This window comes from Delphinapterus leucas, chromosome 4 (genome assembly GCF_059928025.1).
Source record: "Delphinapterus leucas isolate spDelLeu-1000000601 "Yukka" chromosome 4, BTC_Dleu_Yukka2, whole genome shotgun sequence".
Lineage (NCBI taxonomy): Eukaryota > Metazoa > Chordata > Mammalia > Artiodactyla > Monodontidae > Delphinapterus > Delphinapterus leucas.
In genome coordinates, this window is record NC_143132.1 from 69,198,983 (window position 1) to 69,222,100 (window position 23,118).

At 49.8% G+C, this 23,118-nt stretch overlaps 1 protein-coding gene and 1 long non-coding RNA gene across 4 annotated transcripts in view; one reads left to right on the forward strand and one right to left on the reverse strand.

The window, feature by feature from the left end:
- Window positions 1-3,201, forward strand: part of LOC111171678 (uncharacterized) — a 28,228-nt gene extending 25,027 nt beyond the window's left edge. The window contains exon 6 of the long non-coding RNA XR_002643721.2: window positions 1-3,201. This is a non-coding gene — a long non-coding RNA (uncharacterized LOC111171678).
- MYLK (myosin light chain kinase) overlaps window positions 1-23,118 on the reverse strand; it is a 125,219-nt gene that overhangs the window by 4,491 nt on the left and 97,610 nt on the right. For all 3 annotated transcript variants that reach the window (XM_089910596.1, XM_030760766.2, XM_089910597.1), the window contains exons 23-27: window positions 19,223-19,440; window positions 17,859-17,982; window positions 9,402-9,554; window positions 6,742-6,865; window positions 1,372-1,501 (exon numbers count right to left, since the gene is read on the reverse strand). In XM_089910596.1, coding sequence (XP_089766722.1) covers window positions 1,372-1,501; window positions 6,742-6,865; window positions 9,402-9,554; window positions 17,859-17,982; window positions 19,223-19,440 — 749 coding nt within the window. The remainder of the gene's footprint in view (window positions 1-1,371; window positions 1,502-6,741; window positions 6,866-9,401; window positions 9,555-17,858; window positions 17,983-19,222; window positions 19,441-23,118) is intronic.

The window sequence follows — 23,118 nt, forward strand, 5'->3', positions numbered from 1 at the left end:
TTGTTACAATTTAGCAAATAACGGCGCTTAGAGGACTGAATCATAAGCACACCTTTCTCCTGGGGACTGGCTGGCCTGCTGCCAAATGATTTTGGCAGAAGAGAGAACTGTGACCAAACTGGGGAAATGTTTGGACTCCCTCCCTCATGCTGACACACTGAAAAAGGAAATAATATTTAAAAAAGTTATCTGGCTGCATTTCATGCTGCTTCAGGATTCAGTTGAGGGTATCGAAGAAGGACGGAAGCACGCCAGCCCACCTGATCTCTGTACCCCCTCTGCCCTCCTCTGGAAGCAGCAGGCCCTTTATCTGCTCCTTGGAAGGGAAGGGCCAGGTCCTAGAGGCATCTTCGATTTGCCAATAGCTCTATTCTCCACACGGATACTGCCTTCACAGTGTATGACTCTGGACCAGGGTTTGGGATTGGTCCAGGGAAAAGCTGTAACTTTGAGTGGCTCCTGATCCTCTCTTTCCCCTTCAGGCTATTTCTGGGTCACCTGGAGAGTGAGGGACTGGAGCAGGAGGGACCAGGCCCATGTGCAGCAGGCTCGGTCCCCGGCTGCATCAGAGCAGCTCAGCAAGCAGCCTCACCGATTACCCTGTCTTACGCACAAAGGGAGCTAGACTCAGCTTCTCGCCTTTGGATACCAAAAGCATCAGGCAGTGGGAGGTGGAGGAGTGTCTCAGGCCAAATGAAGCACCTCAGGATAAGGGCCAGACCCTACGTGCATCTGAAGCAGGAAGAGGCCAAGGCCTTCACTGAGGAGATGGATGGGGCAGCACCTCAAAGACGGTGGGCAAGTAACTAACCCTGTTGGTCTCTAGGAGGGGCCCTGCCAGTCACTGTCTACCCAGTTCAAACGACATATTTCAGCATCATGAAAAATAGCAAACAAATATGGACGATATGAGTCAATTTTTGTTTAAAAGGAAAACGCAAAGACATGTTAAAAAATGGATATTTTTTAAAAGTACACTGCTATATGTGATTTTAATTTTATGTTTGCCTATTATTATACAAGCATCGCTTTTGTAATGAGAAAAACGAGACTTTTAATAAAGCCTTTGCTAATTCTTATGTAAAATATAGGGAAAAGATTAGCGGAGATCATCTAGTTCTATTAGACAAATAATAACTTTCCTTCTGAAAATAGTTAAACCTAAGGTGAAACAATTAAAGAATAATTACTACATTTAATAATTATTGTCAGGGCAGCGTAAAAGTAGTTTCAAATTTTTCCTTGTAGGTTGTATTATTAAAAAACCCAACCCCCCCACCTTAAGAAAAAAAAACCTCTAAATGCCTCTCCATCCCCCAACCCTTCCTTTGTCACCATCTGGCTGGAGAAAATCTTCCTGGAGCTCCTTACCTTCAGACTCTAGTTTTTCTGCATTGAGTGGGCTGGTTGGTGACCCTGTTGAAGACTTCCTGCCACTGAGCCCTGAGATCATTGCCATAGAGGAGAGTCTTCCAATGGCTCTCACAGCATTGCCCGTTTTCTGGAAAATAGACACTGGCGTTGGACTCAGGCGGTGTCACTGGTTCCAGCTGAGCAGCGGGGCTCAGGGAGAAGAGCCCAGCCCAGGAGAAGCAGCTGTCCTTGAAACAAGGGCCTCCTGAGTGCCGAGGTTCTGCAGAGGAGTGAGCCCAACCTTGCTCTGCTCAGCACTATCAGCGTGTCAGAAGATGTTCGGAGAATGGAATGGGGCCTGGAACCGATGTGTGCGTTAATGTGACTAAACAAGGTCAACATGAGACAAAAACCCTTTTCATACTGTGCTTCAACTCCCATAAAAGGGATAGTTTATATAAAGCAACTGCAGGCTGAGACGGCTCCAAAGACTTAACTGCTGACAGGGCCCAGTGGAGGCTGTTTCTCATAAAACAATGCTAGTGATAGGATTTTAATTGGCCAAGAGAATAGTTACTACGGATCCCACAGGTCCCGTTGGGAAAAGAAAAAAAAAAAAAAAAAAGGCCTTCTATTGACCATAGGCAAGTCACTTAACCTCCCTGGGCTTCAGTTTCCTTCTCTGTATAAGGAGGGGGTTGGACAGGATGATCTCCAAGGTCTCATTTAGTTCTGTTTATGATTCAGATACTTAAGAGATTTCGAGAAATACTCTGGCTGGCCCCAGCACAAGTCTACAGTGAAGTTCTGGAGGGGTGTTCTTCCCTGATGTACACCCAGCATCAAAAAGCAGCACCCAAAGAAATGAAAAGCACAGCACTTTGCTTTTCTTAGTCAAGGCACCTTGGGAGAGGGCAGAATTTTTACTGAAAAAGATGCCAGGACTTGAAAATTTTCTTTGCATTGTGAAAATTCTACCAAGCATAGGATTTAGGTCAAGAAGTCCCCAAGGATACACATTGTGTCTGTGTTTCTCACCTTTAAGTAAAGATTCTCCCCCCTTTTCTAAGGTCAATGGAATGACTAAGATAAGAAACTAAGGCATAACCACTGCTTTCCAGCCCTGCACCCAAAGCGTCTTTTGAGGCATCCAGATGCTGTGCATCCAGGGAGCAAACGTCACCACAGACTAGCTGCTGAGAGAGGAAGGAAACAGCCTGACAAGGGACAGGTTAGTTCTCTAACCACTCATTACTCTGTTAACGTGTGCAAATCACTTCCCCTCTCTGGGCCTCACTGTTGGACCTGAAGATTCAAATCTCCCTGCAGCTCTAGTCTTCTACAGAAAGACTGTGATTCAGACACGCAAATGTGTAGCAGGGAACGCTCCCCTTGAGCCCATGGGCTCCCTAATTCCAAACACCTGGATGCAGGACTGTCTTCACTTGTATGGTGTGGAAGAATGAAGTCTTTCCTCTTCTGTTAACAAAATGACTAATAGGAAGCTATGAGAACAAGGCAAATCAAAGCGTTACAATATTTCAGAGAAGGTGGCAAATAACAAATGAATAGACCACACATTGGGGGAAATTTTCCATCAGATGGAGCAATAGACCGTATAATTTCTAAAACAGGAAGAAATGTAAGTGCTTAATAGGGAAAATCTTAATAACCCACACATCAGAGGTCAATCTTTGGAAGCTGCTTCATGGGAAAAACTAGTTGGTGGGGAAGTTATTCGTTAGAACTATATGTTCTAGCCTTCCAGTTTCATGCCTTTGAGCTGAAAATTGGTTGCTGGTTTACTAACTGAGACCTTTGGAAATTTTTAAAACATCAAAAAAGAAAGATTCAATTCTTGATAAGTTCCATTCTTGTCTTGAGGAGGCCTTTTTCTTGTTGGAGGGCAATTTGCCAAGGCTGGGTTCCTGTGTTCCAGGCGGGCAGGGTCTGTAACGGCTTCCCTAACAGAGCACAGACTCCCTCCCCTGGGAGAGCCAGCGAGGGTGACTAACCAGCCTGGTTTCCCAGGACTGAGGGATTGCCCAGGATGAGGGGCTTTCAGGGATAAAGCTGAGACAGGCCCTGGAAAACCTCGGCAAGGTGATCACCCTAGAGCCAGCCAGCCATCATGGGCCCTACATAAACACCAACAGCCCCAAGACTACAATTTCCCCTGAGAATGCGTATTATCTAAATGTGATGGCCAGGAGTACTCCATGCTATACTGAGTCAAAAGCTTTCTTCCTCAAGGCCCTTTGGTCCATACTGCTGAAGTCTTTGTGGTTCTCAGAGAATAAAGATGGCTGCCCACAAGCCTCCAATTCCTAGTCCTTTGCTTCCATTTTGCATGTAGAGGCCCTGTTATCCTGCTCAACTTACCCACCCTCAATGCTATTACTCACCACCACGTCTCTTCAACATTCTTTTGATATAAATAAAAAACCTACCCTCTTTCAGAATAACTTCATTCTAAGATCAATAATACAATGAGTCATCTATCTATTGATTGCTTGTTGGGGCTTGTTCCCATGTTACTTCCTTCCCCTTTTATGAAAACCACACCAGGGGCTTCCCTGGTGGCACAGTGGTTGAGAATCCGCCTGCCAATGCAGGGGACATGGGTTCGAGCCCTGGTCCGGGAAGATCCCACGTGCCACACAGCAACTAAGCCCATGCACCACAACTACTGAGCCTGTGCTCTAGAGCCCGTGAGCCACAACTACTGGGGCCACGTGCCACAACTACTGAAGCCCCCGCGCCTAGAGCCCCTGTTCTGCAACAAGGGAAGCCACCGCAATGAGAAGCCCACGCGCTGCAACTGAATAGCCCCTGCTCACTGCAACTAGAGAAAGCCCGCGTGCAGCAACGAAGACCCAACACAGCCATTAAATTTAAAAAATCCTTAAGAATGTCATAAGCTTTAAAAAAAAAAAAACCACACCGGAATGATAGCAAGGAAGCTTTTCTTACCCAGCTGTAGAGCGCTGTGGGCCCCCTGTGCTTGCCCTGGCCCTCTCCCTCCACAGCACACCCCATTCTATCCCCCTCCACTCCACTCCGCCTCAGCACACAGAACCTCAGCTGCTCTCAGAGGGAACCCCCTATTCCAGGGGTGCTAAGGTCCTGGCATCCAGAGTTTAAAATGTGGAAAACATTTTCCTAAGGAGGAGCTGTAACCCAAGGTGGTCAGATGCAGCTGAACTATTACCAGTGACAATATGCTTCAGGGACATTATGTGTTGAATGGGATTTTGCAGACTACTTTTCTATGTAATTTTGTGAAACCTCACCACTGTTTCTGTGGGAAAGCCATTTCCAAATGCTGCTACCTATATTAAAATAGGAAATTAATGGTCCTTCTCTGTATTCTGTCCTTTCCCTTCTCACTTTCAGAAAACCTTACGGCTAATAACACTGTAAACAACAAGAAAAAAATGTGATTCAGATACCACCACAAATTATGGTTTCCGGACCCGTCTCACTGAAAAATTCCATTTATTTCCTCTCCCATTTCCTTATCTCTTCTCTGCGCCTATCCCCTGGGTTTAGGCTCTTCCTGGCTTTGGTTCATCAACAGATGTGTGGATGCCTCCAGAAGCCTGAAGTAATAAGGCTGCCCTTTAGCCCACGGCCTCATCCAACCAAAACCCAGTGCAATTCCCTCCTCTGAGAACTGCCCCACCCCCATACCAGTCACCGTATCTGCTCCAGAAATACCACTATTTCTTTGAGATCTGCTGGCCACAGGATCATTAATAAAGCCAACCTTTGATTTTGTGGCCCCCTTGTGGCTTTGTTTTTTTAAGAGAATATTTGCTCCTCTGATTTCACTGGACCCTAATGGCACCAGAGGGTAAGGTAAGCGGCACAGGTGTTCCAACTCACCAGGTACTTGACAGAGGCCAGGAGATCCACCCGAACCTTCAGGCGGGGCTAACCAAGAACTGACTCCCACTTCGGGGAGGCCGGTGAGATGTGCAGGGGGTGAAGTCTCTCAGACCCACACACCCGAAGCCCCTCTCTCACCTTTGCTCCTCTCAACCTTTGTGTGAACTTGGACTTTTCAGTGAACTGCGGTTTAGTCATTCTGTGTGGCAAATCACCAGTGTCCCAGATGCCCCTAAAATGGTGGTTTCCTTTTTCTCTGCCACAAAGGCAAGGTCTAAATGCCCCAGTCCCCTGAATGCCCAGCTAAAAGACTGCTCCTGCCGGGCCAGCATGATCAGGGTGAGGTCCAGTTCCCACCTCTGCGCCTCTTCCTCCGTCTGTGCTGTTATCCCTTCCTCTCTGTGTTCTACTCATGTTCCATGGCCAGCTTCAGACTCCTGCCCTTGGCAGCCTTTCTTCACAACCACGTCCACCTCTGGTGTGACTGGTTCCATTCTCTGTCCGCACTCACATATATGGGAATGGAGAGCTATAGTGAACACTTATAATTCTTGGTGTGTGTTATGTCCTCTTATGTCTGTCTGCTTCAGGTCCCTGTTACACTGTACGTTCCTTGAGCATAGAAACCACGCACCCTCCAGGAGCCCAGGAATTTTATAATACTAGTAGTGATAACAGAAATAAAGTAGATCATGGTAAGTTCTCTATGGTTTTGGATGATCATTTTCTCCATCTGCTAACAATCAGAGGCGATTTGTGTCATTAAACTGTGTGCTGTTAAGACTGTGTACGCTGGAGCCAGTCTCTGGGTTTGAATCCTGGCTTTCCCACTTATTAGCTGTGACCCTGGGTGACCTTCCTAACCTGTCTCTGCTTTGTTTGTCTGAGAACTGGGGATAACAATAGTACCTGCCTCCCAGGCTTAAAAAACAATGCATAGAGAGTGCTTTGAATGTTCCCTGATACGTGGCCAGCCCTCCGTACATATTGGCTACCCATCTCATTTGTGAACACTTACTATGTGCCAGGCAATGTGCTGAAGGCCAGATGAATATTATCTCATATAATTCTCACAACAGTGAGAATCTCACAAAGATTTGGTACCACTAATATCCCCATTTTATAGATGAGAAAACGAAGGCACAGCAAGGTTAAGTAACTTGGCTAAGGACACGTAGCTAGTAACATGCAACCTCTCTATGTCTCTCCCATGTCTCTCTTTGTGGAACATGTGCCCACCTCCTTCACTGTAAAGAAATGCAAGACCATCACGCTGCCTATAAGGGGATCACATTCTCCAGGGCTGCCAAATAGTCCTAAAGGTGACATTGCTCGTCCCTAGTCACGAAGACATGGAATGTCAGTCTTGGTCCCACACTATTTCAGAAACAAATGTAAACATTTTTGGAGTAAGGCCAGGGCAAGTTGGGAATGAGGGTAGCTTGAATAAAGCAATTATGAGGGGCGACATCCCAGTCCAAAGTGACCCCTCATTACCTGCCATTTTCTTCTTGCCATGTACTTCTTCATTCGGTCCTTGGAGAGTTTCTTGGCCTCCATGTTCTTGGTGTCTTTCATTAGCCATGTATGCTGAAGGCACTGGGTGCAGTCCAAGCGGTTTCTAATAGAGGCAGAGATCAGAGGGTTTCTGAGCAGAAGGGGACCACAGAGACTGCTGGTCAGATCAGAAACGGGAGGTCACCTGTCCCTAGTTACACAGGGCAGAGCCCAGGGCTCTCTGCTCCCAGTCCATCCACCATGGTGAGAATCACTGTGCTCTTGGCCTTTTTCCTCTCTTGGTCTGGGTTACACTGACTAGACCCAGAATACATTAGTGTTGAGAAGCCCTAAACACCAGTAAGCAACTGGAGTCTCATGACCTGCCCTTGGGGTCTAGGGAGGCTAAGTGCTGGAGGGCAGACATGTCTGGGAATGACTGGCACCGTATTCCGGGGTCGCGTCATTCTGCTGGTCATGTGGGGGCTGGGAACTGTGGAGGCCCGATCCTTCTGCCTCCTTGTCTGATGGAGAGAAGAGTGAAACCTTAGGCCCAAACCTCCGAGAATCAGTGAACTCTCAAATCTTATGGTGTGGTTGAGTATCAGGTTTTTCCCATTAAAACTCAGAGGTATGTCCTTTGTACAACCTATGAATTATGACAACCTTAGAACTGCACTGAAACTCATTTAATCTTCTGAAAGCTCTGGGAATCTAGAAATATTTCAGGGCCATCACCTTAATTGTCATAGGACTAATGAAGTCCAAAGTACCAAGTGCTAACATATGTAGAAAAATGAGTAAAAGTAAATTTGCTAACTATAGCAAATGTAGTGGTCTTTAGATAAGGGGATATGGATTATTTTAATTTTCGTATATTCAAAGTTTGTACAACTTACATGTATTAATTTATAATAGAAAAACATTTTTTAAAGTGCTGACAGATGGAGATTTCTGGTTGAAGAGATGCTGAGTTTGAGTTTATGGGAATCTAGTGTCTTGATGTATATGAAATCAATTCTTTGGTGAGTCCATTTTACGAGCACAGAGAAGCCAACACGTTTCTGAATAAACTCAAGGTCAGGTGAGAAAATAGGGTATATACACAATACCTCATTTACCACATCTTGGGTGAATGAAGCCTGGTTGACAGAAGCCATCCTTGGACCAGAGTTGTTAGGAAGGAGGTCCGCACCTCCCTGAGGCACCTGGGGAGCGGGGACCCATCACACGGGAGGGGCATCTCGGCCCCCCGCAACATCTAGATCCTCCTTGGGTCACGCCTGCTTCTGAGGTGAAGACTGGGGCAGCAAAGTGCTAAAAAGACCTCGCTGTCAAGGAGTGTGGAATGTCTCCTCTGGAGGAGTTCGGCCCTGAGCTGGCTAAAGAGGACTGAGAGGTGGGTGCGTAACCAGAAAACCAGACCGAACCACTTAAGAGACCCTCTAGCCTCGCTCCTTTAGCAACTGTGCTCTCATGTCCCAGACAGGATTTCCCCCAGAGGGGGCAAGACGACCGACAGCCTCACAGGGGTCTGCGGGCCAGGCAGACAGGGCAGAACCTAGGCCACAGAGTCCCCTTGGTGCACATGCAGAGCCTCTGGGCTGACTCCTCCCACCTTCCTCCGGCACACCACCCGTTTCAACACCACCTTCTGGGGAAAAGCTTACAGCTGCTCGTATTGCCAAATACGACTCCCCGGGGCCCCTGGAGCCAGGCCTTGCCTCATCTGGCCACCTGTTCACAGAGTGGGTGAGGCGCCCGACAGCCCGTGGCCCCCCGCCGACACCTCACCACTCCTTTGCCCTGGTGCAGGCCGGCCCTCCCGGCATGTGCACGGCCCCTCTCCACTTCCTACCGTAACGGTAGCTGCTTCCCCTCGCCAGTGAATTCTCTCCAGCCACACCAAGACCCCCTCAACCTCCCCTCCTCTGCTCTAGCCTCCTCTACTGCTCCCACCTCCATCCTCTTCCCCCTGAAATACTGACTGAGCACCTTGGGCGTCTGACCTTTCCTCACAGCCTTAGGCCATCTATATGCCTGAACGCTCAGGCCTCCTGACGTTCACAGATGTTCTTTATAGTCATCTGCTGACCACCTGGGCAGCTCCAGGCAGCCCCAGAAGGTGGAGGAGAGAACCTCACAGTCTGCACGGTTGCAGGGGACAGAGATGGAGCTGGGCCCAGTGGCCTGGGGTCACAGCCTAACTGGCCAGTGGTGGAAGGTACCTGGCCACACTCAGGCAGGCAGCTCCTACATGATTTAGATACAAAATAAGCATCCAGCCAGAATAGCTAGGAGTATGGTCAGGACCGGCAAATAGGGTACCTCCCCTGCAAGCCCCAGAAGGGGGGCTGAGGTTTCAGCAGGGCGGTTGCAGGCCACAGCTGTACACGGAAAATAAAAGGGGCTGTCGTTATTCACACGCAAGCTGCCTCATTCCATCAACACTCAGTCAAGCGTTGCTTTTCAGGTGAGGTTTCTGTGCTTCGAAAGACAGGAGAGTGTCGGGCACCAGGGAGCAGGACCCTCGCGCACGCAGTGCCCATCCTCCCCTCCTCGGGTGCGGAGGGGCCCACGACAGGGAAAGAGAGTCCCTGCCTCTGGACCCCAGTCCGGGGAGTGGGGAGGCCGAAAAGACTGAAATCTCGACTCATTACTTCATATCTTTCTTCAGCAAGCTGCTGATAAAATCCTTGGCGTCATCAGAGATCTCATCGAAGGCCTCGTCGTCAAAGTCCCAGGTGGCTGAGGTGACGTTGGCTAAGGTTTCGTTATCGTTGTCACCCATGAAGGGGGACAGTCCACTGACCCTGGGGGATGAGAGAGGAGAGCAGTGAGTGGGGGAGGCCAGCAGGGAGGGCGGTCCCGCCAGGGGAGCGCTCCCTGAGGTCAGAGGTGAGAGCGCCCCAAACGCCCCCGCGCCTGCCTCTCCTCCCACCCAGGAGAGAAGGGGGCGTGGCTCTCAGCCTCTGCCCGCTGGCTCACTCACTGTACTTCTGGGGTGTCGCCCGCCTGTTGACACCACCTGCCTGTGAAGCTGAGGCGGAGGGACTTTTCTTCAGTTCACCACTTCCACACAGCACTGCAGGGCCTTCCTCCCTGCCTTCTGTTCTTCCCCAACACCCAGGCGAGAACTTCGCCCCGCAGAACCTTCTCCAAGGTCCTGGGGGGAGGAATGGCCTCCTTCGCAGGGCTCCAGGCACGCGCGCGCACACACACACACACACACACACGTGGACTGGTCACGTGGTACAGCACTCATCACCGCGCCCTGTCCCGCCCTCCCACCTCTCACCATTAGCATCAAGAACAGGGCCAGCCCGAGTGGGGCTCGGCAAGGGTGTGTCCACGAAGGGTGGACCTGCAATGCGGGTCGGTGATCCATCTGTACTTGACGTCAATGCGCCTGAGGCATTTAGGCCAAACCAGAAAACTTCCCCAGAGGAACCATGGCCTGTTCATTCGCTGGGTGACCTTGGACAATTCCCCTCATCTTTCTGTGTCAGCTTCCTCCTCTGTTAGATGGACAACCTGCTACTTGGAGTGGTCACCACTGCCACCTCTCCCTGTTCTCCTTCTCCTGCGTCCTCATTCTCGTAACAGCAGACATCTATCAAATGCTCACTATGTGCCATGCACTGGGCAGAGAGCTAAAACAGATGGGCTCATTCAGCCTTCACACCACCCTTTAAGGCAGGTAACTCATTACTTCGTTTAACAGATAAGGAAACTGAAGCACCAAGTGGGGGTAAGTAACTTGCCCAAGGATTTGCAGTCAATGAGCCTATTTCTTTTTATTCTTTTTCTTTTTTTTTTTTTGCGGTACGCGGGCCTCTCACTGTCGCGGTCCCCCCTTTGCGGAGCACAGGCTCCAGACGCGCAGGCTCAGCGGCCATGGCTCACGGGCCCAGCCGCTCCGCGGCATGTGGGATCCTCCCGGACCGGGGCACGAACCCGTGACCCCTGCATCGGCAGGCAGACTCTCAACCACTGCGCCACCAGGGAAGCCCAATGAGCCTGTTTCTTAACTGCTAATTTGTACAGTCATTTCTAGGAAGATGAAGTAAATCACAGCGTACAGCACTGGCAGGAGGCCTGGTCCGCAGTAAGGAGCTTGGTCTGTGACCATAGCTATTATGCAGTTCTTCTGTACACAGTTCACCCCCACCGCCCCATCAATCTGTGATCTCTGGAATGACTCACTTACCAATAGCTTAAGCCAAATAAAATTTGGAAGGTAAAGTATCTCAAAGCCGAATGGAGCAGACGTCTGGCTTACTGGCCTCACTTCTCACCTCTGGCGGGCACCTCATCTTCCCCCCAGCCATGCAGCCCGCCACTCACCCGGACCTAGGGCCAGCTTCATGGGCCTTGGAAGAGCCCCACTCTTGGCTTAATGCTCTGCTGCCGTCATTTTGAAATTCTTAATGTTTACACAAGTCACCCCCCCTTTTTATGCTGCACTGGGCCCCATGATTTATGTAGCTGGTCCTGCCCTGGCCCCACCTGAGCCCCATGAGATGGATCTAGGGCCCTCATGCCACCAACCTTCCAAGTTAAGGCTTCACTAACATCCCTTTCCCCAAATCCCTCATCATAAACAATAATGCAAAGCCCTCGGGAGCTGTTTTGGCATCCAAGAGGCATCAGCTTATGAAATACACTCGGCCCTGAAAACTAAGTTTTGTAAAACAAAATCTATTGAAATATTGCAAGGAAAGCTTGCATGGGAGGAACCCTCTGGTGAAAATCTTCATTAAAAAGAAGAAAAAGAGCTTTTTCAGTGTGAATTATCTCACCCGAATCAACATATTTGTGCTTTTGAATAAAAGAGTTTTATAGATGGCATTAAAATGTCTTAAAGCAAGACACCCATTTATGTTCTGAGAAGGCATGGAGATAATCATTCTCGATCATATCACAATGAGGGAAGGGTGGGATCTCACCAGGCCCGAGTCTGTGCTGTTATATGCTATTCCTTTCCCCTCTCTGGGCCTCAGCTTCCCCCCTTATACACCAAGGGTACTGGACTAGAATTCCTAGGGGCTCCCAGGAAGCCCATAGGCTTAACTAGTCCCGTCAAGAAGCAGCCTGACTCTTGCTTGCCAGCTACATGCTTCATTCTGTCTCTGCACTTTCCATTTGAAACAAAGAGGGGAAGTCCTATAGCACTCCAAGAGATTGCCGGGAGCGGGGTGGGGCAGGGGAGTAAACAACCCTGCTGTGGAATGCTGAAAGGCCGCCTTCTGTAAACCTCCTTTCCTAATTAGGAACTGTCATCCTGCAGAGATAGGGCTTAATCTCTGTGATGTTCATAGTTGGGGAGAGCCTCCTCTCCTCTGGCCTCTGGCACTCCTCCTTCCTGGCAGCCCATCCATCTGAAGTCCCTCCCAAGCCTTGGCTGGCTCCTCACCTGCCCCAGCTGCCCAGCATCCCCCGATAAACAGAGCGTCTCTAAAATAAAAAATATACAGAGCCTGATGATGAAGACAGTATGCGAATTTTAGCAATGCCCTTCCGTGGTGGTGGGATGTTGCAGAATTTTTAAACTTCCTTTCTTGTACTTTTTCTTTATTGCTAGAATTTGCATAGGATCATATATGGTTGGGTTGTTCAACCCAATCAACAAACATAGTAACCCTGGCATTAAAAACACAGCTACTCACCTCTTTTCCTAGTCTTACCTAGGTTTTAACTGAAGGGGATCAGAGTATACCACCCCAAAATATGAACTTGGGCATAAAAATTGCCTTGAGCTGAAGGCAATTAGCCCTTTGTCCTCCCTCTTTCTGTCTAAAAGCAGGACATAAATTTCTCTTCGTTAAGGTGACATAAATTTCCATTTGTTCTATTTGTCCATTTCTTCTCTTCCCAGAAAGAGGAGAAAGACTGTCATCTGCATATTAGATATCGCTGAACAGTCCCTATACATTTCCTAGTCACCTTGTCACAATTTACTCCCTCCAGAAGCTCCAAACCCTTTTTCCTTCGTCTAGTTATTTCTGTATAATTTATCACTCTTTGTTAAAGTAGTATATAAGCCCCAAATTTTAAAGGTACCTTGAGTCACATTTCTTTATGAACACCTGTGCATATGTACATAATTAAATCTGTTTTCTTTTTGTTAATCTGTCCTTTTTAAAGAAAAAAAAATTATTTATTTATTAGGTTGTGCCGGGTCTTAGTTGCTGCATGTGGGCTCCTTAGTTGTGGCATGTGAAGTGTTAGTTGCAGCACGCATATGGGATCTAGTTCCCTGGCCAGGGATCGAACCCGGGCCCCCTGCATTGGGAGCATGGAGTCTTAGCCACTGTGCCATCAGGGAAGTCCCGTTGATCTGTCTTTTGTCATTTGACTTGCAGACCCCCAAGAACTGAACCAAAGAGGTAGAGGAAAGTGTTTTTCTCCCCAACATAACCAGTGAATTTGTCTGGTTTTCACGAAATTGTCATCAGTGTGGGCAAGTTCTTGGACGCTCTACTTTTTCCTCACTTGACATTGTCTTTCACAAGTGTATACAGAGTCTTAATGTTCATTTTTAATGGTTAAATATTAGTCTTTGTGCTAATGAGTCAACTAAGGACATGACTGCAGGGTGTTCTAACTTCTTAATTCTTAATCTCTTACTGCAGCCAAACGTCACCAGGGAATCTGATGCGGGGGCCTGTTCTGCTTGGAGGACAGAGCATGAGGAGACAGAAGGCAGAAATGCCTCTCGAATTACACTTTCTCTATGGTGTTTTTTAAGCAGATGACTCCACTGCATGAATGGCCAGCAAAGGAGGCCATACATCTTCCAGCAGAACTACTGAGCGCTTAGGAAGGAGTTAGTATTTTATCCCATTTTACCCTTGGGATGCTCATTCCCTGGTGTGGTGGGAAGATTTGAGAGGGCTGCTCAGGCCCCACAGGAAGAGCTGGGCATCGTTTTGTGCAGTAGCCTAGGAAAGACAGACCCAGGGTTTAGTCATGTTAACCACAGCCCAAGTCCCTGGAGAGCAAAACCTGCAGGTGGTGTCTGGGCCTGGTGTGGATGGGGGGTGCCTGGAGGTCTCAGGACCTGCAACAGAGAGCATGTCTGGACTCAGCGGCTAAGAGGGAAGCAGCAGCCCTGGGTGGAGCTACTGGATCCCTCTGAAGAGCCCTGCATCCAAATCTGAGTCTGAGTAGGTACCTGATGCTTGGGCACTGGGACTTCTCCCCAGCTCACTAGGCTGCTGTCCCCAGCAGTTAGATTCCAGGCGGGGATGGACCTGGCTCTCTGGACCATGGTGCGTGCTCACAGATGAGCTGAGACGGGAAGTCTGCTGCTGGGCACAGCAGGAGGGTGGTAGGGAGGAGAAAGCTGGGCAGCAGTTTGGGGGAGGGGAGGAGGAGAAGGAATTCTGGGGTAGGGGTGAGGGCAGGGCACAGAGAAGGGTTTTGGTGTCTCCACAGGCAGTAAAGGGAACAGCAAGTCCTAAGGAAATGGGGGGAGGGAGATAAGAGAGGGAAGGAGGTCTTAGAAAAGGAGGCGGGGCTTAGAATTTCTTCACCGTTGAAGTGTGGCCTAGAGAGCCTGGTCCTCTCTCTTCCTGCCAGAAACCAACGGGTATTGGTAATAGCAGAAGTCTCCAGCAGATCCACGAAATCTGCTTCTCCCTTCAGAATCAGGGGTGAGAGGGTAAGGGGCCCCGAACCCCACCTGCTACATCTCTACCCTGCCTGGGGACCCTGGGCAGGTAGTGGAGCCAGGTCTCCCGTACCGTGACAGGATCTGCCCTGATCTCTCCGAGGGTGTGAGAAGGAGTTCCTTCAGCAAAGTCAAAACAACCTATGGGACACAGCTGCTCACTTAGGAGGTGCTCACCAAATCTGCACTGAGGGATACACCTGTTATCACCTGTCCCCCAGCTCCCTATATCTCACTGGCCCCAGAAAGGAGATGGTGGGGGGGGGGCATCCTCTGGCACAAACAAACAAGGAAGGTGACCCTGACAAGGACTCCAAGCTCCAAAGAGAGGGATGGAGGGTGCACGAGGGCCGCCAGAGAACCTCTTCTGGGGGCTTCCGGCAGTGGCTCCAGAATTCTGCAGAGCGAGGGCTGAGAGGAAGCAATCTGGCTGGCTCCACCTTCTGTTCTCACACCACGTGCCCTGCTGACAGCCCTAGCTGAGGAGAGAGACTCCCAGACCTCAATCCCCACTGTGAGAGCCAGCAGGAAAAGTCCCACAGGGCAGAGCAGCCCACAGAGGTGCTGGCTCCCCAGCAGCCAGGATGCTGAGGAGGCTACAGGAGGCTGTGTAGGGCTGGCCTGTGTCCGTCACCCCCACTGCTCACCTGCCCCCCTTCCACAGGCACCTCTCCACCCTCCTCCCGCCTCCGTCCAGATGCCTTCAGGCTGGTGCCCCATTCATCAAAATTATTTTCCCCCCAGTTCAAAAAGCCCTTCCCTATTCCTAGGTCTCAGCTTTAAAAGTAATCTAGCAAACCATGTAACATGTTATCCAAATTACTTCTTCCACCTCAAAGAATTTTCATTTTAAAATAAAGTGCTCGGGCTTCCCTGGTGGCACAGTGGTTGAGAGTCCGCCTGCCGATGCAGGGGACACGGGTTCGTGCCCCGGTCCGGGAAGATCCCACATGCCGCGGAGCGGCTGGGCCCGTGAGCCATGGCCGCTGAGCCTGCGCGTCCGGAGCCCATGCTCCGCAACGGGAGAGGCCACAACAGTGAGAGGCCCGCGTACCGCAAAAAAATAAATAAATAAAATAAAATAAAGTGCTCTTATGACCCAGTAATTCTAGTTCTAGATTATATATCCAACAGAAATGCATAAAGATATTCACTAAAGCACGTGTACCGGAATACTCACAATAACCCAAACTGGAATCTAGTCCATCAGCACAGAATGGATAAGTAAACTGGATGAAGTTCACAGAGTGAAACACTATACAGCACCAAGAATGAACAGCCTACAGCTACACATCATAACATGAATGGGGGTCACAAACAAGGTGGGGCAGAAGCCAGACACATCTTTCTGTATGATTTCGTTTATATAAAGTTCAAAAGCAGGTGAACATGGTGCGTGATGTTAGAATGGGGATCAGGTTACCCCTGAGGGAGTAACCAGAGCCTGGGCACCGGGAGGGCTGCGGGCCTGGTATTGTGTGGTTTCCGGGTCTGGGTATAGGTGTGTTTACTGTGCAAATTCACTGAGCGTCTAGTCACTGGTCTGGCCCTGACCCGTAGGGAGACCAATCGTCCTAGTTTGCCCAGGATGGTCCTCACTTCAGCACTGAAAGTCCCGTATCCTGGGAAACCCATCAGTGCTGGGTGAACTGGGACAGCTGGCCATGCTCTAGGACTGTGGGAAGTGGGCAGCCATGTGGGCTTCCCTGGCTCCTGTGACCTCAATGCCAATTGAAGACCGAATCTCTGCCATGCCCCACTCCCAGGTTTATTCTGAGGACCAAACAGATGGTCCTGATTCTACGGCAGTGGGAAAACCGATGGAGAGAGTAAGGCAAGTCTCCTTGATGGCTGCAGGGGGACCCAGGACCAAGCCAAGCCACAGGGCAGCTGGGTCTGAACAGAGGGAGCTGACAAAAGACCGTTTCCCAAGAGCCTCTCCTGGGCAAAGATCCGGCGTGAGCCCCGTCCAGCCTGGGGCAGTCCCCACTGCCCTGCTATCCTTTATTTACCAAGGGGCCAGCACTACAGAATCTGACACAGTTTTCTTCACTCCTCAGCTCCCTTTCTCCTGGAGGGGACTGGGTAGGGAGAGGCAGGGAGATGCTCTCCTGGCCAGAGTTTCTTCTCTGCTGCTCTGGGGGAGGCTGTGTTGGTGGGGGTGACCCCAAGCAGGGAAGAAGATGACTCTCTGGGGTACAGAACCTGTGACACAGGTTCAACTGAGGTAGGCTGTCCTAATAGCCCAGAGGGAGAGTAAGACTCCTGAGCACGTGAAAAAGCCACATTGGTGTGCACACACACACACACACACACACACACACAAAATCACTCTGCTTCTGCTAAAGCTTTTGTAACAGTGGTTCCTAAACCTGGCTGTGCAGTAGAATGACCTAAAGCCATTTCTCACACTGGGGTCTGAAGACCCCATGGATCTAAGAAAGTATTCTTAGAGGTCAATATTCAAGTTTTCTGTGAAAATGTTTAATTTGTCCTTTTGCTTTAACAACAAAAACTTTTTTACAAAATGACTACACGCATATCTGCATCTTCAGGGAGACCATCCCATAACTGTGTGATGTCACACAAACTCAGGGGCTGCCACTAAGGCTAGTGCCTGCTTGCGGCCTCAGGCTTCAGAGGCCAAATCAGCCAAATCCCAACAAGAGGGTGTGCTCTAGGGCCTGGTACTCAAAGTGCTGTCTTTAGACCAGCACCACCAGCAACCAGCGCCTGTTAGGAATGTGGATTCTCAGGTCCCCTGGAGCTTCTGAATCAGAACTTGTAATCTAGGCAGCCCAGGTGATCCCCTCATGTTACTGTCTGTGAAGCACTGGTCTAGATTACTGGCCTTCCCTCTTTTCTCCAGCATTTTTTAACGGAATGGCTTCCTATTTTCCACCTAATTTCCCAATTCTAATTACTACACAGTAGCTTTCTGTTGTCTATGGGTCCCACTAAAAGCTCTATCATCAAAAGTGCTTATTAATTAGTCCGTATACTGGATGCAGAGATGAGGCTGGAATTTGGGGTCCCTCTGCTGTGAGGATGGGGTGCGGTCCTCTGAAGATGACACCCACAGCAGATGTACACCTGGGCTCTCTCCCTGCTTCTCTGTGGACCCATGTACACACATGAAGGTAAATTCCACGGCACCAGCCACGTTCCTGTCCTCCTGACCAAAGGCCCCTAGGTGGCTAGCATCAAGGATGGTGAGGGCCCCAGAACGGGGCTCTTGCTGTGTAGAGCTAGACGCTCCTGCAGAAGTGTGACGTGGGCTGTGGACATCACCGGGAGCACAGAAGCCAGGCAGGCCAGCGAGGAGGGGGTTGGGAGCCTACCGCCCTCCTGACTCTAGGCGGGCTCCCCATCAGGACCCGCCCTGGTCCCTTCAACATCAGGGCAGCCCGGGGACCCTCCCGCCGTGTGCCCCAGGACTCACAGGATGTAGCAGATGACCCCGATGCTCCACATGTCTGTGGCGTAGCCAATGGGCTCATAGTTGATCACTTCAGGTGCGACGAACTCTGGGGTGCCAAAGAGGACCTTCAGAGACCCCGCGTTCTCTGCAACCAGGATGGAGAGGGATCAATCGCCAGAACGTCCCTAAGCCAACCCGAGGTCAGCAGATGCCTGGGAGGCTCTCCCCCTGCAGGACGGCACAGGGACAACAGCCTCCTCGTGGAACGAGTGCATCGACACACCAGTGAAGCCGCCCTGCCCCGGATGGAATGGCTTTCCATGTGTCTGTCTCTCCCATGAGTTCCCTGAGACAGGGGTGGTGACTTGTGCTTGAAAATAATCTCTACCATTCACTCTGTCATTTGTACCCTGCTGCGTGCTTTATGAGGACTTTCCTATTTAATGCTCTGGCCAAGGAGGATGACCCCATCTCCCAAGGAGAAAAGGGAGGCCCAGGGAGTGACTCGCCTCCCCCCACCCTGCCTCCCAGTAAATGGTGGTCAGGACCTAACCCAGGGGGTCTGACTCCTGAGCCATGTTCCTCCCCTCCCCCACCCACCTCTCCACACGTAGTGTCACATCTCTCTTCCCAGGAGCTGCTGGCAGGTTAGTTGGGAAAAACCGTAACCCTGAGGTAGTGCCTCTGAGCCATAGAGGACCATCACCCACCAAAATGACTCTTGGGTTGGGTACTCAGGCCCTGAGCGCCTTCTCCTAACGTGCCCTGCCTCCTGAAAGGGCAGGAACAGCAGTGATGCTTCAGAGAGCCCTGGACTAGGCCCCAGGTCCTCATTCCACCCCAGCTCATCGTGGGACTTGCTGGGCAAAGCTACTGCGAACCTCGGTTTCCTGGTCTACAAATTGAGGTTCATAAAATCTGCCCTGCCTGCCTCAAAGCGTTGCTGTGAGAATCAGATGAGAGAAAGTAGGTGAAAGTGCTCTGGAAAGTGCTCTGTACGGTAGGGTGCAAATGTGAGGAAGCACCATCAGCAAAATGTTCTGCTGCTGAAGGCACGAGAGTGAAGAAAATAATAATGATAAAATAAATGAAAACACCCACAAAGTGCTTACTATGTGCGAGGCACTGCTCTTATCCCTCTACCTATATTAACTCAGTGATCCCATAACAACTCTATGAGGTGAGTCCTACTGTTGCCCCAATTTACAGATAAGAAATTTGAGACATAGTAAGTGGGAGGGGCAGTCTCCACGGTCTGTGATCTCAGCTCCAATCCAGGGCATCCCCTCTAATACTGTTGTGTCTAATACAGTGCCTGGAACACAAACAGCCACGGCCACTGCCATGACGTGTTGGTAACAACAGAAGAGGTGGCTCGGCCTTACCCAACCTCCTGGCCAGACCGAAGTCGATGAGCTTGATCCTGGTGCCTGTCTTGTTGACACACATGATGTTCTCGGGCTTGAGGTCCAGGTGGACAATGCCCTGCTTGTGGATGTACTCCACCCCCTCCGAGATCTGCCTCATGTACTTGATGCACTCCCGCTCGGTCAGCTCAAAGTCCTCATCGATGATGCGCTCGAACAGCTCACCCCCGGACACGCTGCGGGGACAGAGGGGGTGCTCAGACCACAGGAGCAGGGAGCCTGGCTGGCAGGGAGCCTGGCCAGGGCAGGCTGGGGGAAGGGGTCACGGCCAGGAAAGCCCAGTGTATGGGGGTGCCAGGCATTTTCTGCAGCTTCCTGAGTCCCAGACCACTGCCCCGTTATGTCGGTCCCAGTCTTCCACTGTGTGAGGATGGCCCGGTCCTCCTGGTTTCCTGCTTGGGGGACCCTGCCTGTGCCCACTAAGCTTTGGAGGGGTTCAGGGAAGCATCTCCTAGGCAGTCTCAGAGGTGGCCATGAACTGAGAGATCTAGAATGATCTCCTAAGCAAAAAGGGTAACTTCCAGACAAACTCTTTCCCCCAAATGACTATAGATGTAAGGGATTATCCTGTTCTCCAGCCATGTCTTTTAGTCATAAAGAATTGAAGTTTAAAAACTCACAGTACCCATAAGCATTTGTTTTGCATAGCCAGAAACAGAAAAGTATCTTCAATAATACGGAGCATCAGCACATTTTGTAAAAGGCATTGGCTGTAACCTATTATACTTACAGTTGTAATCGATTTGCTTCCTCTGGCTAGGCCTATAACATCAGTTTACTCCTTCCAGCCATAACTAACTTGCCTCCCCTGCTCCCTGGCCCAGGCTGGGAGTGTAGTACATCCTTCCTGCCCGGATAGACTTTGGATCCTGGCCATGGTGGTTCTGGGGCCTGCAGTGGGCGTCTTTTCTAAGGATTGGCCAGCCAGCATATTTCCCTTCAGTGCAAATGCTGAGTCACATGGGGCCTCTCTGTTCCCCTCTCCCAGCCTTCCAAACCCACCTTCCTTGCTCGCTGCTCAGAAACCTTAAAGCATCCCCTTGGTAACTTATGCGGCATCCAGACATCAGTAAGTTCTTTTTTTACAATGGCCTGTGGATCCACCAGCTGAACAAGGTTGAGTGGGCTTCCTTCTGAGCCTGTCCTCTTCCAAGGGGCTTCCCTCTTCTAAGGGAGTCATCACAAAGATGGGAAAGAGCTGAGTTTGAATCCTGTCTCTGTGGCTTGGGCAAGTTACTTAATCTTTCTGAGCCCCAGTTTCCTCATCTGTCCCTACATCGCAGTAGTTAGGAATGAAGGAACTTTTGTAAAGCATCATGCCTGACACACAGTGGGTGCTCAGCACATATTAATTTTCATCTGACAACCTGCTGCGGGCCAAGTGGATCTTGTTACTGACCCCTGAGGGAGAGACAGACAAGGACACACCATGGGGCCCAGCACACGGAAGCCTCTGTGGGTCTCCATCACCACAGGACAAAGACTTCTGGGAGGGCTGAGCGGGTAAAGGTCAGTCTGTGCCAGTGGCCGCTGGGGGGGCGCTGGAACCAATGCTTTAGAACCAACCGAGAAGGACGTCCTTGTGTGGCCAGCAGGTGGTGCCTCTGTCTTCAAGCCCTTCATTTCTGTTGCCCTCCACCCAGGCTCTAGGTCAAACTCTAATCTCCGTTCTTAGGTTCCTAGGTTTCAGGCCATTCTTAACATCTCTGAGCCCCAATTTCCTCATCTGTAAGATGCAGATAAAAACAGCACTATCTCACAGGGTTGCTGTGAAGATTGAGTGAATTAATACAGGTAAAGTGCTTAGAAAAGTGCCTGGCACATAGTAAGTGCTCAATAAAGTTAATTATCTTTTTTTTTTTTTCCTTTTTAAAGAACCAGTGGGGGCTCTTGTTGAAAATACAGACTCCCAAGCTTCTCCCCTGAAGATTCTGATTTAGAAAATCTTGGAAGGGTTGTGATCCATATTTTTAATGAGTACCCCAGGTCATTGTTAAAATCAGACAAGTTTGAGAAATATTGGCTTACTCAGTTACCACCCCTGGGAAGCCAGCTGAAATTCATGTCCTCCGAGAAACCACTCCCAATTTCACCATATGATCTTTCCCTCCCTGGGTTCCCACACTCTCATCTCTGCACTTTCCCCATCAAGTCTGCCTTGTCTTAAAGTTGTTTGTGAACATGTCTGGAAAAGGTACGGCTCATCTCTAGATCCTTGTTTTTACCTGGCAATATCTGGCACAGACAAGGTACCCCAAAATGTTTGGTTTTAAATTTAAAATATTCTGAAAAAGCAAGAAACCATTTTTTGCAGTGTCCTTGGGAACGTCTGAGGCAATGAGTGGTGGAAATCTGAGCCGTGGAGATAATTACTGCTGCATTTCTAGAGGTAACCTATTCAGTAGAGGTGCAAATATAGGTTCAAACCTATTCAAATTTAGTTGATGTATTTTGAAAACTGTCCTTGTGGTCCATTTTCAAGGATGGAAGGGGTTACATAAACAGTTCTATATAGGTTTCTTTTCAAAACGCTCAAGACTGTGGGTGGAAAGAAGCTGCCACCCACAGAGATGGGATAAAGCCATGGGCCAAGGCTGGGCGGAGGAAATGTGTGCTTAATAAATTAACAGTGATGAGGGAGTGAATGAATGAAAGAAAACCTACCTTATTCCAAGGGATCAAATTTATCCCCCAACTGTAGACATTGGCCAGCGCTCACTGGCAGCCAGAAGGATGACACTTCATGGGGCTCCAAACCCAGACCCTCTCCTCCTTGTCTCATGGCAGCTAGCTGCTTATTCTTTGATCAGTTTTGCCAATGGCAGCATGAAGGTGAGATGGGCAATGGATGGATGACTCAGCTTAAGCTGCACATCTGCTTCAGTGCTCAGGGGCCCACCAGCCCTTGGAATGTCCCAAAAGGACCAGCCCTGACTCCAGGCCCGGAGCCTGAAGGAACTCCTGTATCAGAGCAACACTGCTACAACGATAGGGGCTTGTCTCATAATTGGAGGTCAGAAAGGCTGAAGACACATTAATTCTAGTCTCTCACTGTATCTGAGGCGGCTGATCTGAAGGCTGGGGCCCTGCAATACATTTTCAGTTTTCTGTATCACCAGGGATTGTCCTTCTCTTAATCTCAGTTTCTCCACCGAACAAGGAGAAGAGCAAATCGTACTGCTGAAAGCCAACCTTTGCCTTCTCAGTGGCCAGGTCTGTTTAAGCTGGAAGGGAAGTACAGATTGAGTATGAATCTGCTCCTTCTTCTTTGGTCGAGTTCCTATCAAGGGGCAAGCTCCTTACCCCAAGTGCAGGAGAATCATCTGGCATCTGTGAATGTAAGACTCACTCCTGTCCACGGGGGAGGCGTGGGGTGGAGGGATGAAAGCCAGACCAGCTGAAGCCCTCGTACGTTTCCTCCCAACATTTTCCATCCAGCTTGCCAACTCCCAATTCCAAGCTAAGTATGGTATTCTGCCCACTGGTTCTGCTGCCCAGCCTCACCCAGGCTTGGCTGCCTCCTACCCGCTCCTGCACCTTCTCACGAGCTTGCTCAAGGTTTAACTTCCAAAGATAAGACATTTCTTCACATGTCCCCACACGCCCACGCTGCCTGGACCAAGCAACCTGCTCTACAATAAATGTGAAAGGCTGCAGCCCACAGGGCTATTGTGAGGGTGTAATGAGTGAGGCCATGGACATGGGCTAAATCTTTCCTAGAAGTGGGGAGGGAAGTTTGAATTCGGGGCTGAAAACTGATTCTAGGAGATGAAGGAAGATTTTCTTTGAATCTGTGTAAAAGTTCCACAGAACTGCAGAATTTTAGAACCAAAAAGGAGTCTAATCCAAGTATC